General features: G+C 37.0%; 1 protein-coding gene across 1 annotated transcript; it reads left to right on the top strand.

The window, feature by feature from the left end:
- The first annotated feature begins 2,210 nt into the window (after positions 1 to 2,210).
- On the top strand, positions 2,211 to 14,166 carry znf598 (zinc finger protein 598). The gene is made up of 12 exons (XM_067382383.1): positions 2,211 to 2,531; positions 3,307 to 3,419; positions 5,409 to 5,538; positions 5,628 to 5,839; positions 6,251 to 6,468; positions 6,556 to 6,673; positions 6,747 to 6,922; positions 7,011 to 7,095; positions 8,530 to 9,380; positions 11,636 to 11,792; positions 12,829 to 12,973; positions 13,438 to 14,166. The coding sequence occupies exons 1-12, from the start codon at positions 2,214 to 2,216 to the stop codon at positions 13,795 to 13,797; spliced, it is 2,883 nt and encodes a 960-aa protein (XP_067238484.1). The 5' UTR covers positions 2,211 to 2,213; the 3' UTR covers positions 13,798 to 14,166.
- Positions 14,167 to 14,316: the final 150 nt, after the last annotated feature.

Here is a 14,316-nt window from a genome sequence, read left to right as displayed (position 1 = left end):
TTTTCACAGACTGTGATGATGCGTTTTAACAGTCATCAATATCATAAATCCTGTTTTTTATATATATATATATATATATAATTTTTTTTTTTTTTATGAAAAAAAAATACAACAGCTATGGGAGTGACAGTAAAGTTTACATATTTCTCTCTTCTGACTGCTACAGAAGAGGATTAGGGCCAAGCAATAATAAAAAAAACCCATCTCGAGATGAAAGTTGTTAAATTTCAAGAAAAAAGTCTAAATAAAATGTTGAGAATAAACTCATTAAATTACGAGAAAAAACTTGTTAAATTTCAAGAAAAAAGTTGAGAAAATGTTGAGAATAAACTCGTTAAATTACGAGAAAAAATTCGAGATAAAATGTTGAGAATAAAGTCATTAAATTACGAGAAAAAAGTCGAGATAAAATGTTGAGAATAAAGTCATTAAATTATGAGAAAAAAGTTGATAGATTATGAGAACAAATTCGTAATTTAACAACTTTTTTCTTGTAAATTTAATGACTTTATTCTCAACATTTTATATCGACTTTTTTCTTGAAATTTAATGACTTTTTTTCTCGTAATTTAACGATTTTATTCTCAACATTTTATCTCAACTTTTTTCTTGAAATTTAATGACTTTTTTTCTCGTAATTTAACGATTTTATTCTCAACATTTTATCTCAACTTTTTTCTCGAAATTTAATGACTTTTTTTCTTGAAATTTAACGAGTTTATTCTCAACATTTTCTCAACTTTTTTCTTGAAATTTAACGAGTTTTTTTCTCGTAATATACCGAGTTTATTCTCAACATTTTATCTCGACTTTTTTCTTGAAATTTAACGAGTTTATTCTCAACATTTTCTCAACTTTTTTCTTGAAATTTAACGAGTTTTTTTCTCGTAATATACCGAGTTTATTCTCAACATTTTATCTCGACTTTTTTCTTGAAATTTAACGAGTTTATTCTCAACATTTTCTCAACTTTTTTCTTGAAATTTAACGAGTTTTTTTCTCGTAATTTACCGAGTTTATTCTCAACATTTTATTTCGACTTTTTTCTCGAAATATAACAATTTTTTTCTCGAAATTTAACAACTTTAATCTCAAGATGGTTTTATTTTTTTATTATTGCTTGGCCCTAATCCTCTTCCGTAAACTGCCGTTATTAATTGCTCTCTATTTTTTTTCTTCTTTTTGAAAGTTGTGAAAACACTCGTGTTTTTCTTTTGCTATTTGAGCAAATGGAAACAAAAAATAAATTTAATGTATTCTCTCATTCACCCCTATTCGGTTGTTAATTCTGACGTCACGCTGCAGCGCTTCCGGGTCCAAACGCTCTATCTCATACCACAAGAAAACAACAAACGGTGCTAATATACACACACGATGTGGTGTAATACTTCCAAAAAATTATAATTATAACCTTTATCTGTGATTCAACTTTTATAAATAATTAAAATATTAATGTCTGTGATGCTTTGAGCATGGAGACTATTGTGTAGACTGTAAGTATTTTAAATGTTTAAAATGTTAAATGTTTGATATGAATAAATAGTGCTCATAAACGGCACTATTTGAAACGAGTCAAGGCTTGGACCCGGAAATGGCGTTCCTTAGGTCACGACTTAACAAGCAGATAGAATTTTACCCAACTATGATGACTTCCGCTTCTAAGAAACCCAGGCTGTGTTCTACTCCAGTTTTAGACACGCACTTGGGAACATCCCTAAACACTTCCCCTTGGGGGAATCCCTGCCGCCATTTTGAAAGGCATTTAAAAAACAAACTGTAACGCAGCCCCAGAAATGTGAAAAGGGTTGAACCCCGTTATTGCTGCTTGCAGCTATATTTTTTTAATAATACTAACAGTTGAATGAATATTAAGTCAATATATATTTCAAATAATCTTATATGGTTTTGCACATTGTTTTATGAGAAGACATTGTCCAAAAGACCAATTTTAAGTAAAATTGATGTTATTAGAAATGTATATATATATATATATATATATATATATATATATATATATATATATATATATATATATATATATAATCATACTGATATAATGATGTTCTTTTAATATATACATTATTAAATTAATTGTTTATTACAGTAACAATTTCAAGTATTTTAACACTCAAGGAATGCGGAGTAAAGAGTAAAAGTCGGTTGTGTCATAATAAAAGCTCTTCCTGTCTACGGCGAGCGGATCACTCCCCATAATGCACTGCTCTGAACGATTACGCACTCAGGAGCGCGCTTCACCCGGCCTCACTGCCCGCACTGTCGTTTACAACAAGCCCTTCAAATCCACACGGATAACACCGAGAAAACTACAGCACACTCAGCCAGTGCCTTCTGTCAGTATGGAATCCACCCCTAGGAAAGACGCGGAGAGCACATGTGTGCTGTGCTGCCAGGACATCGACATGTTCGCGGTGGGGAAGTGCGATCACCCGGTGTGTTACCGCTGCTCCACCAAGATGCGGGTGCTGTGCGAGCAGAAGTACTGCGCCGTCTGCCGGGAGCAGCTCGACAAGGTGCCGCCGCCTCTTCTCCTCCTCCTCCAGCAGCAGAGCTCAGGCCTCGGCCGCCCGCCGGACACACACACACACACACACGGAAACACGAGCTCACCGCTCCCGTCACACTAACGTTAGCTAGCGCGTCGATTGATAATGGCAGCGGTTGTGTTTGTCAGTCGACATGACCTGGGAAAGTTTGGTTCAGTTTTGTCGTCTTTCAGAAGTTGTTGTTATTTTCGCTTGTCGTTAAACTCCTTCAGTTTAGATGTGAGCTGGTTTAGCATAGCACTGGTGATTTATTGCCTGAGGTTTCCCGTGACAACTAACGTTAGTTGACTTTTTTATGCTTCACGGTGTAGTTTACTTCACATTTGTGATCACACACATATAAGTGACAGCCATGGATACATTAGGAACAAAGTTAGGTTGTTTTTTTAATAACCAGATGGACATGATTTTGGGACAGCTCAGCTGAATTGTGCGGTTATGTAATCCGCTTCAGATAACTCCCGTTAGAGAGAAACTAGCAGACGACATGATGTTTCTCTGACAGGCTGTCAAAGTGTGACGTCATGTTGACAGAGTGTCACTCACCTGTCAATCATTCGAGAGTGCACGAGGATCTAAAGTGCCTGTTAAGCACAAGTTACATTAATTAGCAAGTCTGACATTTGATATATCATTCTGCTTAATTGGCAACGTTGTTCATGCTGTTTAGGAAAGTCTTTCATTCATTAAAAAAATCAGATTTGTTTAATAATGTGATTTCTTATTTTTCTTAATATCCCAGGTGGTTTTCATAAAGAAACCTGAACCATTTGCCGCTCTGAAAATTCATCAATATCAGTGTGAGAAGAAATATGACATATATTTTGGAGATGGGAAGATCTATGCACAGTTCAGGTAACGTTATTCATTTAACTTTTTTATTTTTCTCCAGCAGAAATGCTAAATTGTCTTAATATTTTTAGCCTTTTGACAGTATTCAATATATATATATTGTTCAGAAATCATAGAAACCTGTCTTTTCAACCAAAAATTCATTGTTGCCATGTATATTCAAAAATTTTAATTATGGTTTCTCTAAAGAATCGCAAGGAAAATAAATATTTAAGAATTTTCTCATATGCACCACAATTTATATTTTATGATAACAATAATTTAACATCACACAGTAATAAACTGCAATATTTACCTACATATATATTTTACCAAGACTTCTTAATACATAAAAATGGCACATTAAAGGTGGGGTAAGTCATTTTTCAAAAACACTGTTTGGAAGTTAGTCAGGTGACACCAACAACAAACCTGTAGCCAATCAGCATCACACCGTGTCCTAACCAGACGCGCTGCGACACGCGATAAAAGGTATCTTTTCCATATTAATCTGAGTTTTTGTCCTAACCAGCCGCGACGGCGACACGCGAATATAGAAACGGTTTCTATTTCTCCGCGACGTCACGGCTGAAACTGCAACACAAAGTATAGCAATAATAATCTCGGGTACTGTTTATGTGCTTTATTTAATGTTAAAAGCATCTAACGTGAGTTTGAATATCATTCTGTGTTTCCAGCTTTTTAGCTGTAATGAAAACAACACTGGCAAATTCACCTCAGATCTTGAAAACAAATAAATGGGCACAAGAACGTTCAAACTGTCAACTCAATGTGAACAAACAAGCATATTCTATGACAAAGATTGTTTCAGTCACTCCTTATGTACTTAAATAATGTTTAAATGGTGTAATATTTATGAATTTTACTAAGTACTTGCCTATTTCATTGTGTCTGCTGTGCTCTTGCCAAGAGAGCCCGCCCACACTCTCTTCTGATTGGCTGTGGTTTTTGATTGATTTTATCGCTTCTCATTTTCGCGTCGCGTCTAGTGTGGACAGTCAAATTGCTCGTCGCTGGAATCTCATCGCATCGCGGCTGGTTAGGACACGGTGTTAGGGGGGCGTATGACGTTCGAGGAGAGAGAACGAGCAAGAGGGAGATTTGAAGAAAGACTGCAGAAAGAGAGATGAGACACAATACAAAAGAGCTCAAAAGAATATGAAGGTTTGTGACTGGGCAAGCGCTTCAGGACCCGCGTTAATGTTGGAAAAGCTTTCCAGCGCTGGAGAGAGCTAAGCGGGAAGGCCTGAAAACAGGCTGCTTTGATTGCGCTTCACATGTGAGTAACACTGGCTTTGAGTGTAATTGATTGGCTCAAGCTGCTGTGCTGTTGGCGACTAACAACGAACTCTTGTTTGTGTTTACTCTTGTGTACTGTGTGTTCATTTTCTGTGCTTCCTTGTCGTTCCTTCATCATCTGAGCTCTATTTTTTGTGAAGCATTATTTTGTTGCGCGTCAGCTGTGATAAACAGACATCCACTCTCGCATTGCGTGTGTAACAGTGGCCAGATAGTGAGAGTTGTGCAGGTAAACCACAGCACACTGATGACCGCTAGAGAATGCAGTGTTTAGTGCCATTGTTAGTGAACTCGCCTCGCCTGCCAGCGGTGTTTGAGACTGACTTGAAGCGGGGTGGTTAGGATTGGAGGGTGAGTTTTGGAGGCGTTTGTTTGGGTTGATTTCAGATATCAACAATATCCAACAGCGTTTTTGAAAAATTTTTTACCCCACTCTTACGACACTTTTGTTTTGAACCAACTCTGTGGAACAGTGTAAACATATTCACAAAAATGAATTGGATACCAACTCTCAATATGTAATTTAGTTACAATTTAGTGCGCTGATTGTAATTTAGTGCATTTAGGTCTCCTCTATATTTTAATTGTATATTGCCATCAAAACCATCGCCCAACCCTGATGTCTACCTTAATATCAACAATATATGATGATGCTTTTTACTTACAAGCTGTTTTTATCTTTAACAAATGCAGGAAAATTTTGTTACATGAGTGTCCACATTGCCCAGAGCCAAAAGTGTTCTCCAAATTTGAAGAATTAGAGCAACATATGCGGAAACAACATGAGCTCTTCTGCTGCAAGTTATGTGCTAAGCATCTGAAGGTAGTGTATTACATCTTAATTTATTATTGAATTATTTTGTTTGCAAGCTCCTCATTCGAACAACGAATGGTTTGCTCAACTGTGTACAGATATTCTCGTACGAACGGAAGTGGTACAATCGAAAAGACCTGGCTCGCCATCGAACGCAAGGGGACCCGGATGATACCTCGCATCGTGGGCATCCGCTTTGTAAATTTTGTGACGATCGATACTTGGACAATGACGAGCTACTGAAACACCTGCGACGAGATCATTACTTCTGCCATTTCTGTGATGCAGATGGAGCTCAGGAGTATTACAGGTAGAAGGCCACTTTTTCACTTTATTTTTTATTGTTTTTGTGCATGTTAACATTTATTTCCAGTAACTCACAGTAGCAACGTTTACATGTACCCAAATAATGCCTCATTTGCACTGAAAAGCGTTCATGTAAGCACTTCAGTCGATCGGATATAAAAGGGCTGTGTAGATCTGAAATAATTCAATCAACAGGGAAAAAATGAAGCTTGTAAACATTTGAATCTAATTTCTCAATTGGATTAAAAAAAAGTGCATGTTTTACATCTTATGAACTGAATAGTGGATGAGACTGAACTAAATGTTTGCTGAAATCAGGTTAGATTCATTCCAGTTGATGAAAAGTAAACATACCTAGTGTCAGCTGAGCTACACAGTCATATTACATAATTTAAATGATATTTTTGTCCTACAGTGACTATCAGTACCTCAGCGAGCACTTCCGAGAGAGCCATTATCTCTGTGAGGAGGGGCGCTGCAGTACAGAGCAGTTCACTCACGCTTTCCGCACAGAGATTGACTATAAGGCTCACAAAGCTGCTGCCCACAGCAAAAGCCGAGCAGAGGCACGGCAAAATCGCCAAATCGACATTCAATTCAACTATGCGCCCAGACAGCAACGAAGAAATGATGGTAAAGCAGAAATTGCTGTTTTGTGAGTTGGATATGATTATTCAGGGGCCGTATGCCTTAAACTCCATTCGAATGTCTTTTTCTAAGGTCTGGCAATTGGTGGCGATGACTATGAGGAAGCGGATCGCTTCAACAGACAGGGAAGACCAGGAAGAGGACGAGGCCCAGGAGGACAGCAGAATGTCAGGAGCTGGAGATATAATCGGTAGGTCCTCATCAGTGCTGTATTCTGACATATAAGAGCGCTTATGGAAGACTGAGAGAGTTGCTGTCTGCAGAGAGGAAGAGGACCGAGAGATGGCCGCTGCTTTGCGAGCTTCAATGGTCAGCCGGCAAGAAGAGAGAAACCACGTGCCGGACAGAAGCAGTCAGAAACCTCGCAAAGAGGAAAAGATGGAGCCGGATGAGATGAGAAACAACAGAGGCACAGCAAAGCCGACGATTGAAATGCAAGGTATGAAAATTGAAAATGTGGCAGATTGTTGTATTGGTTTGTGTTTCTTTGAAAATGAATGAAACTGCATGTTTTGACTATATTTCAGCTCGAACAATGAAGAGTAATGCCTCTTTGGCTGGTCAGGACTTCCCAGTTTTAGGGGCAGCTGCACCTCCAGCCCCAATTCAAAGGTATATTTGTCCTGTTTTTAGTCAAATTTGTCACGTTTCTGTATATTTTTCATGTGCGAATGTTTATTTTTTTATTAGTAGTAGTGCTTGCTTGCTTATTTATTTTGTCCAAATCAATTAATTCATTCACAATCAGTGACTTTAATACACTGCTTTCTGTGATGTTTTTAATGCCTGAGTTAAAAATTATGTTGCTGTTTTTTTTTAAAGGGTTAGTTCACCCAAAAATGAAAATTCTGTCATTAATTACTCACCCTCATGTTGTTCTACACCCGTAAGACCTTCGTTAACCTTCAGAACACAAATTAAGATATTTTAGTTGAAATCCGATGGCTCAGTGAGTCCTCCATAGGGAGCAATGTCATTTCCTCTCTCAAGATCCATTAATGTACTAAAAACATATTTAAATCAGTTCATGTTAGTACAGTGGTTCAATATTAATATTATAAAGTGACGAGAATATTTTTGGCGCGCCAAAAAAACAAAATAACGATTTATTTAGTGATGGCAGATTTCAAAACACTGCTTCAGGAAGCTTTATGAATCTTTTGTGTCGAATCCGCAGTTCGCAGCACCAAAGTCACGTGATTTCAGCCATTGGCTGTTTGACACGCGATCCGAATCATGATTTGATATGCTGATTCATAATGCTCTGAAGCTTCCTGATTAAAGTTAGAAATATTGCCTTAGCAACCAACTGAAATAAAATGGGTTTAAGTTAGTAAGTTAAAGTACTAAAATTACTAAAAATATAAACAGAAATAAAAATAAATAAAGCTAAATATAAATATTTAAAACAAAACTAATGTACATGACAAATTACTAAACTAAAATTTAAATGAAAACAAAAAAAAAATAAAATAAGTTATATAAATCAAATATAAATTTTAAATTATAAATAAAATATATATATATTTTTTTTTTTTTTTGCATAATATTTTATTATTTCAGAAAATACTCCCCTTTCCATGGTGTTTTTAAAGTCTGAATTAGAATTAATTTTGATGGGGGTTTTTGTGTGTGCGTGTTTGTTTTTTAAAATAGTCAGACTGATACCACTCTCCTGAAATCATAATGACAGAAAAACCTGTCTGAATTCTTGAAAACAAAACCTTTGTGTTGTTTGGCTATTTTGGTGTAATATTTTATTATTTCATTGAAAATAAAATATATATTTTTTTTAACAAAACAGCTTTTGCCATATGGTGCAATCAACATGCAAAAATATGCAGAAAAAAATAAAACAAACTGGGGAGTGATGTCAAAGAGAGGACCGCAATTACAGATTTAGGGGTGGACTCTTGGTGGGCAAGCAGTGCCCTAGCAGCACTGTGGAAAGCTTTGCTTGGACAAGCACCACTTAATCTAGTATGATACACTGAGTATAATCTACAGATCAGCAGTTAACAATGTCTTGTCTCCTTCTCGTTGCAGCACTATCAAACAAACTTCTGTCTCCCTGAAGGAAGATGATTTTCCAAGTTTGTCTGGCTCATTAGTTTCCACTCCAATGACACCTGCATACACGAATCAACCCAAGAAACTTTCATCCTTCCAGGAGGAGGACTTCCCTGCACTGGTCTCCAAGATCAAACCACTGAAGCCCCAGTCGAACACAACATCAGCCTGGTCCCAAGCTGGAAGCAAACCTGTAGTGGTTCCCAATAAACCTGTGGTTCTCCCCACCAAAACATCCCATGTGGTCTCTTCACCCATACTGTCTGCTAGTGACCCGCCCCCCAGTGGAAGCATGCCTCAGCCTCTCACTGCCGCCTCTTCACGCCGCAAAAAGAAGCTCACCTCTGCTGAAACCCACAAAGCTCCCCCTAAAGTGAAATGTCCATCCTCGTCTGACGATGAAGATCCTCAGAGTGGTAAAACAGCCCAGGAGATCAGGACGGTACCAACTATGCTTGACATTTCCACATTGCTGACGGTGAAAGGTGGCTCATCTCAGCCCAACCCCAAAGCCAGTAAGAAGAAGAAGCCTGCGACAACTTCATCTCTGGGTTCCCCCTCGCACACTTCGGAGTCCGTGTCCAAAATGGCTCACAAAGAGAACGTTCCTGAGATGAAGCCACCAGATACCAGTGTCACCAAAACTCCTGTGGCGCCTAAAACAAACTCATTTATAAATGGACTCATGGAGAAGCCAGCAGAAGCACTGTCCTGTACATCATTTCCTGAAAATATTCCTTCCCCTTTAAAGCAGCCAGTAACTGACCAAGCCCCTCCATCCAATGAAGAGGAATTCCCAGCTCTTATCTCCAAAAAACCTCCACCTGGTAAGACGGTTTCTTTCTTGAAGTATTAGTTCACTTCTGAATGAAGATTTCCTGATAATTTACTCACCCCCATGTCATCCAAGATGTTCATGCCTTTCTCTCTTCAGTCGAAAAGAAATAAAGGTTTTTGAGGAAAACATTCCAGGATTTTTCTCCATATAGTGGACTTATAGTGGGGATCAACGAGTTGAAGGTCAAAATGACAGTTTCAGTGCAGCTTCAAAGAGATTTAAACGATCCCAGACGAGGAATAAGGGTCTTATCTAGCGAAACAATTGGTCATTTAAAAAAAAAAATAAATGTGTATACTTTTTGCTCTGCGATTACGTAGTCATGTTGGAAAGGTCACAAGTGATGTGGGCGAAAAATTATTATTATTTTCTTTGTAAAGGGCGTTTGGCTTAATCTTTGCACATTTTCTTTGTAGACACTGGATCGGTACTTCCACCTACGTCACGCATGACCTTTGCAACGTGATAATGTCATGCATGGCGCATCGCAGAGCTTTTGTGGTTAAAAAGTATATAAATTTTTATTTATTTTTTTAGAAAATGAGCGATGGTTTCTCTAGATAAGACCCTTATTCCTCATATGGTATCATTTAAAGCCCTTTGAAGCTGCACTGAAACTGTAATTTTGACCTTCAACCCATTGAATCCCACTGAAGTCCACTATAAGGAGAAAAATGCTGGAATGTTTTCATCAAAAACCTTAATTTCTTTTCGACTGAAGAAAGAAGGACATAAACATCTTGGATGACATGTGGGTGAGTAAATTATCAGGAAATTTTAATTAGAAAGTGAACTAATCCTTTAAAAGAGGCAATGCCCAAATGACATTGCTTTTATGTAGGGCTACACGATATATATCGCAATAAAATCTATATCGCGATATGGCTGAGTGTGGTTGACAAATCTCACAGGCTGCGATTTGCAGTGATTGAAGCACATAATTTATGACAACCTGTCAAAATTAAAACTTGAATAAAAGCACTTTTGTTTAATAGTAATAGTAAATAGTAATATTGTAATTTTTTCAGTAAAATAATTACTTTTTTTTTTTTTTTTTTCATTTCTTTTTCTCCCAGCAAAATGGTATAGAGTACCTCAGGGATGACGTGTTTTTGTAGGCAAAACCCGGAAGCGAGTTAGCATTTTAGGACTTCCGGTTCCATCGCCGTAAAGTCTATGGGTTTTTGAATGGGTTTTTGCTAAATCGCCTGAAATAAGGTCTGTGGTTAACAAAGCCGCTAAATATTTTCACGTTTTGATCTATGACATAAAACACATCAGTTATAACCCGCTTGTGATTTTTTTTTTTAACCTTTATTGTGTCTTAAAATCAGCGGTTGCTAACAAGTTGCTAAAAGGGACTACTTTCTTTGGTGGGGACTTTAGACGTCATCATGACAAACGGGACATTTGGACAGCATTTCTCATTAAAAAGTGGATAAGTATTCATACACAGCGCAGATCATAATCAGTGAGCATGTTTTTAAATAAAGTTTGAGGAAGCTTGGTGGTGATGTTCATCCACGATCATGGTGTGCTGTAGACAAAACGTGTAAGTGTCATAACCCTTTGTTAAACACAGAGCTTATTTTTTTGCGATTTTCCAAAAGTCTATGGGAAAAATGCATAGGCTTTCGATCGTGGGAACCCATGCGCCGCTAACTTCCGGGTTGGCCTACAAAAACACGTCATCTCTGAGGTACTCCATTACAATATATATTATGTTTGATATTTATTTAATAAGTCACAATGAATTTTTTATTTACCATAGAAATTTACTCTATGATTTGAGTTGGTTCTTGTATAGGTAAACCTAAGTATGGACACCAAAACTGTTTTTCCTTTTATGTATGTTTATTTTTGGCATTTTTGCCTTTATACGACAGGTAGCAAAGTGGGAGAGAGAGGGGGGTGGGATTTGGAAAGGTCCACAAGCCGGGACATAAACTCGGGTCGCCCGAAACGCAACTGCGCTATGTGTCGGAGCGCTGCCCACGAGGCTATTGCCTCTGACAGACACCGCAGTTTTTCAAGTTTTTCCTCAAATCATTTAGGATTTTGCCCTTAAAGTCTTCAGAGTAAAAAGTAATTTTTCTCACCCCAATGGTTCTTGAATGATTTATTCTTTCCAAATAGAGCAATTCAAGTTGTTTTTTCATATCACAATATATATATGGCAGAAAAACAAAATATTGGATTGTCAGTTTTTTGCAGCCCTACTAAGTGCTTCCTTGTGTTTCGTAGGCTTTAAAAGTGCATTTCCATTGAAGAGCACTCCAAGTACGCTGCCGCCTCCTCCTCCTCCTGGCCTCGGGCCTGTTGTCAGCAAACCTCCCCCAGGATTCACCGGCATCCCGCTCAACAGTAATGTGGTGGAATCGTCAGTGTCTGCTGTTAACAGGTTAGAGGGTGTGATGTGTACTGTTATAGGCATGTGTAATGCGAGGGTGACGTGGTGTTTCTTATCACGTGTGTTTTTTGAGTACATAAAAGTTGAAACATAACCCCATATAGTCGACCAATATGAATTTTCCATAGTCTTTGTTTCAAAACCAATATATGAGAGAATGTCGAAATAATGCCCCAATATATAATGTATATTTTGTTTAATGTAAAAAAACACCAAGTGGCATGCTAGTGTTTCTCAGCTCTAAATCAACTTTTCTGAGGGTTTTTTTGCAATTACATTTAATCAACTGGTGATTTGTAGTGGATTTTATGGAGACAGTTCCCCTCAGGTGCCCTGTCAGAGCCGTCACAGGTGTAGTTTATCTTAACTTGATCCACTGACCTTTGACTACCAGAAAATGTCTAAATACTCTTTTAATTTGGATTGTTTTGCATTTTTTGGGTCACTTTATGAATACAAATTTGCTGAAATTAAACATTTGACATACATTTATTTTACCCTACACTATTTTTTTTTATAATTAATTAGTTAAAAAGTATTTAAAAGTATTAATGAAAGGAGTACTTTTATTCAGCAGGAAGGCATTGAATTGATCAAAAGTGACAGTAAAGACATTTATAATATCACAGAAGATTTCTTTTTCAATTAAATGTTCTTTTTGAACCTATTTGTCAAAGAATTTTAAAGGTGATGGCAGCGATTTAAAACAAAATTCACCTTTGTCATTGCAGGAATAAATTACATTTACATAAATATTAAAATAGAAACCAGTTATTTTACTGTGAAATATTATTACAATATAACTTTTACTGTATTTTTGATGAAAAAATGCAGTCTTGTTGAGTGCAAGATAAATTTTTTTTTTTTTTTTTTACATAAAAAAATATGTACAGACCCCAAACTTTTGAATAGTGGTGTATATTTCCCTAAAGAAATCACTTCACAACAGTGAACAGAATTATGTTTAATATATTTATCATGATTCTAAATGTTTTACCTCATTCAATCAGGTATTGTTTTCTTTCAGGCCGACACCTGCTATTGGATCCTACCTCATACCTGAAAATTTCCAGCAGAGAAACATGGACCTTATTCAGTCTATTAAGAATTTCCTTCAGAATGATGAAACCAAGTTCAATGAGTTCAAAAACTTTTCAGGCCAATTTAGACAGGTACCCTTTTTATTTAGTGCTTTTGGATTATTAGTCATGCAATGTCTAAAACTATTTTAAGCATCATTATTTCTTTTATCATTATTATGCAGCTTCTATGCTGCATACGACATGGGATATTTTTGAATATATTTGAAATATTGTAATATTTGAAACGTGCATTTTTCATGAAGCTGCTTTGAAACTGTTTGTACTGTTAAAAGTGCTATACAAATAAAAATAATTGAATGTATTATTTTTCAAGTTTTATTTGTCACATCCTGCAAGACCATTTAAAAAGTAAAAGAAAACCCTGCTGAACCATTATAGAAACTTTGATACACACTTCCTTATACATCACTTGAAAAGATTTCAACCTAAAACCTTGGTGTTTATTAAAATCCATTTACACACTAATATTTTACATTGATATCTAATATTTGTCCTTTATTGGATGTTAATAAACTATATTTTCTGTTGACCAGGGTATAATACCTGCTGTCCAGTACTACAAAAGCTGCCAGGAGCTGCTGGGAGAGAATTTCAACAGGGTTTTCAATGAGCTGCTGGTTCTCCTACCAGACACTCGCAAGCAACAGGAGCTTCTCACTGCCCACGGAGACTTTAAGGCTCTCGAGAAACAGCAGCAAGGCTCGAAGCCTAAAAAAAACAAAAAGAAAGCCTGGCAGACAGGCACCACCAGCAACAGCCTGGAGCTGGACTGCCAAGTGTGTCCCACCTGTAAGCAGGTGCTAGCTCTGAAAGACTTCAACACCCATAACACCCTGCACACTGGCGATGATGACTTCCCCTCTCTGCAGGCCATAAGCAAGATCATCAGCTAGCTGCCAACAGGGGCAAGTCCACGGCTGTCTGTGACACGCGACCTGGAGCTGCACCAGGATATTGCAAGAAGCTTGAAAGGATGAGGTTTTGTCGGAGCTGCAGTGATAATGTTTACTCGGATTGTTCAGGTTCAGAAAGTTTTGACGACAACTTTTTTTTTTTTAAAGAGGAAAGATCAACTCTAAAACGTGCAAGTAGAACTGTAACTGTTTTGAAGAGAAACCAGTTCAATCTACTTGAAAGCTTGAGTTCTAACGTTAATTCCAGTTCATATTGACAACTTCTTTTCATCAGGTTTTTCCAGTGCTGTTAGCTTGGTCTTTTTTTTTTTTTTTTTTTTTAATTGTAAGGTTGGCTGCCTTTGAAAAATAACCTATTTATTTCAGAATGCTCCTGCCGTTCAGTTGAAATATATTCATTTCTGTTTACAAACACATAAAAATGAATGGTTAATATATAGTTTTTTTACAGTAAGCTACAGTGATCTGTCAACTGACTTTTGACAAATGACATCTTTG

Source organism: Chanodichthys erythropterus, chromosome 3, assembly GCF_024489055.1.
Source record: "Chanodichthys erythropterus isolate Z2021 chromosome 3, ASM2448905v1, whole genome shotgun sequence".
In the NCBI taxonomy this organism is placed as follows: Eukaryota; Metazoa; Chordata; class Actinopteri; order Cypriniformes; family Xenocyprididae; genus Chanodichthys; species Chanodichthys erythropterus.
The sequence above is the reverse complement of the archived record's forward strand: the minus strand, read 5'-3'. Positions and strand labels throughout refer to the sequence as shown.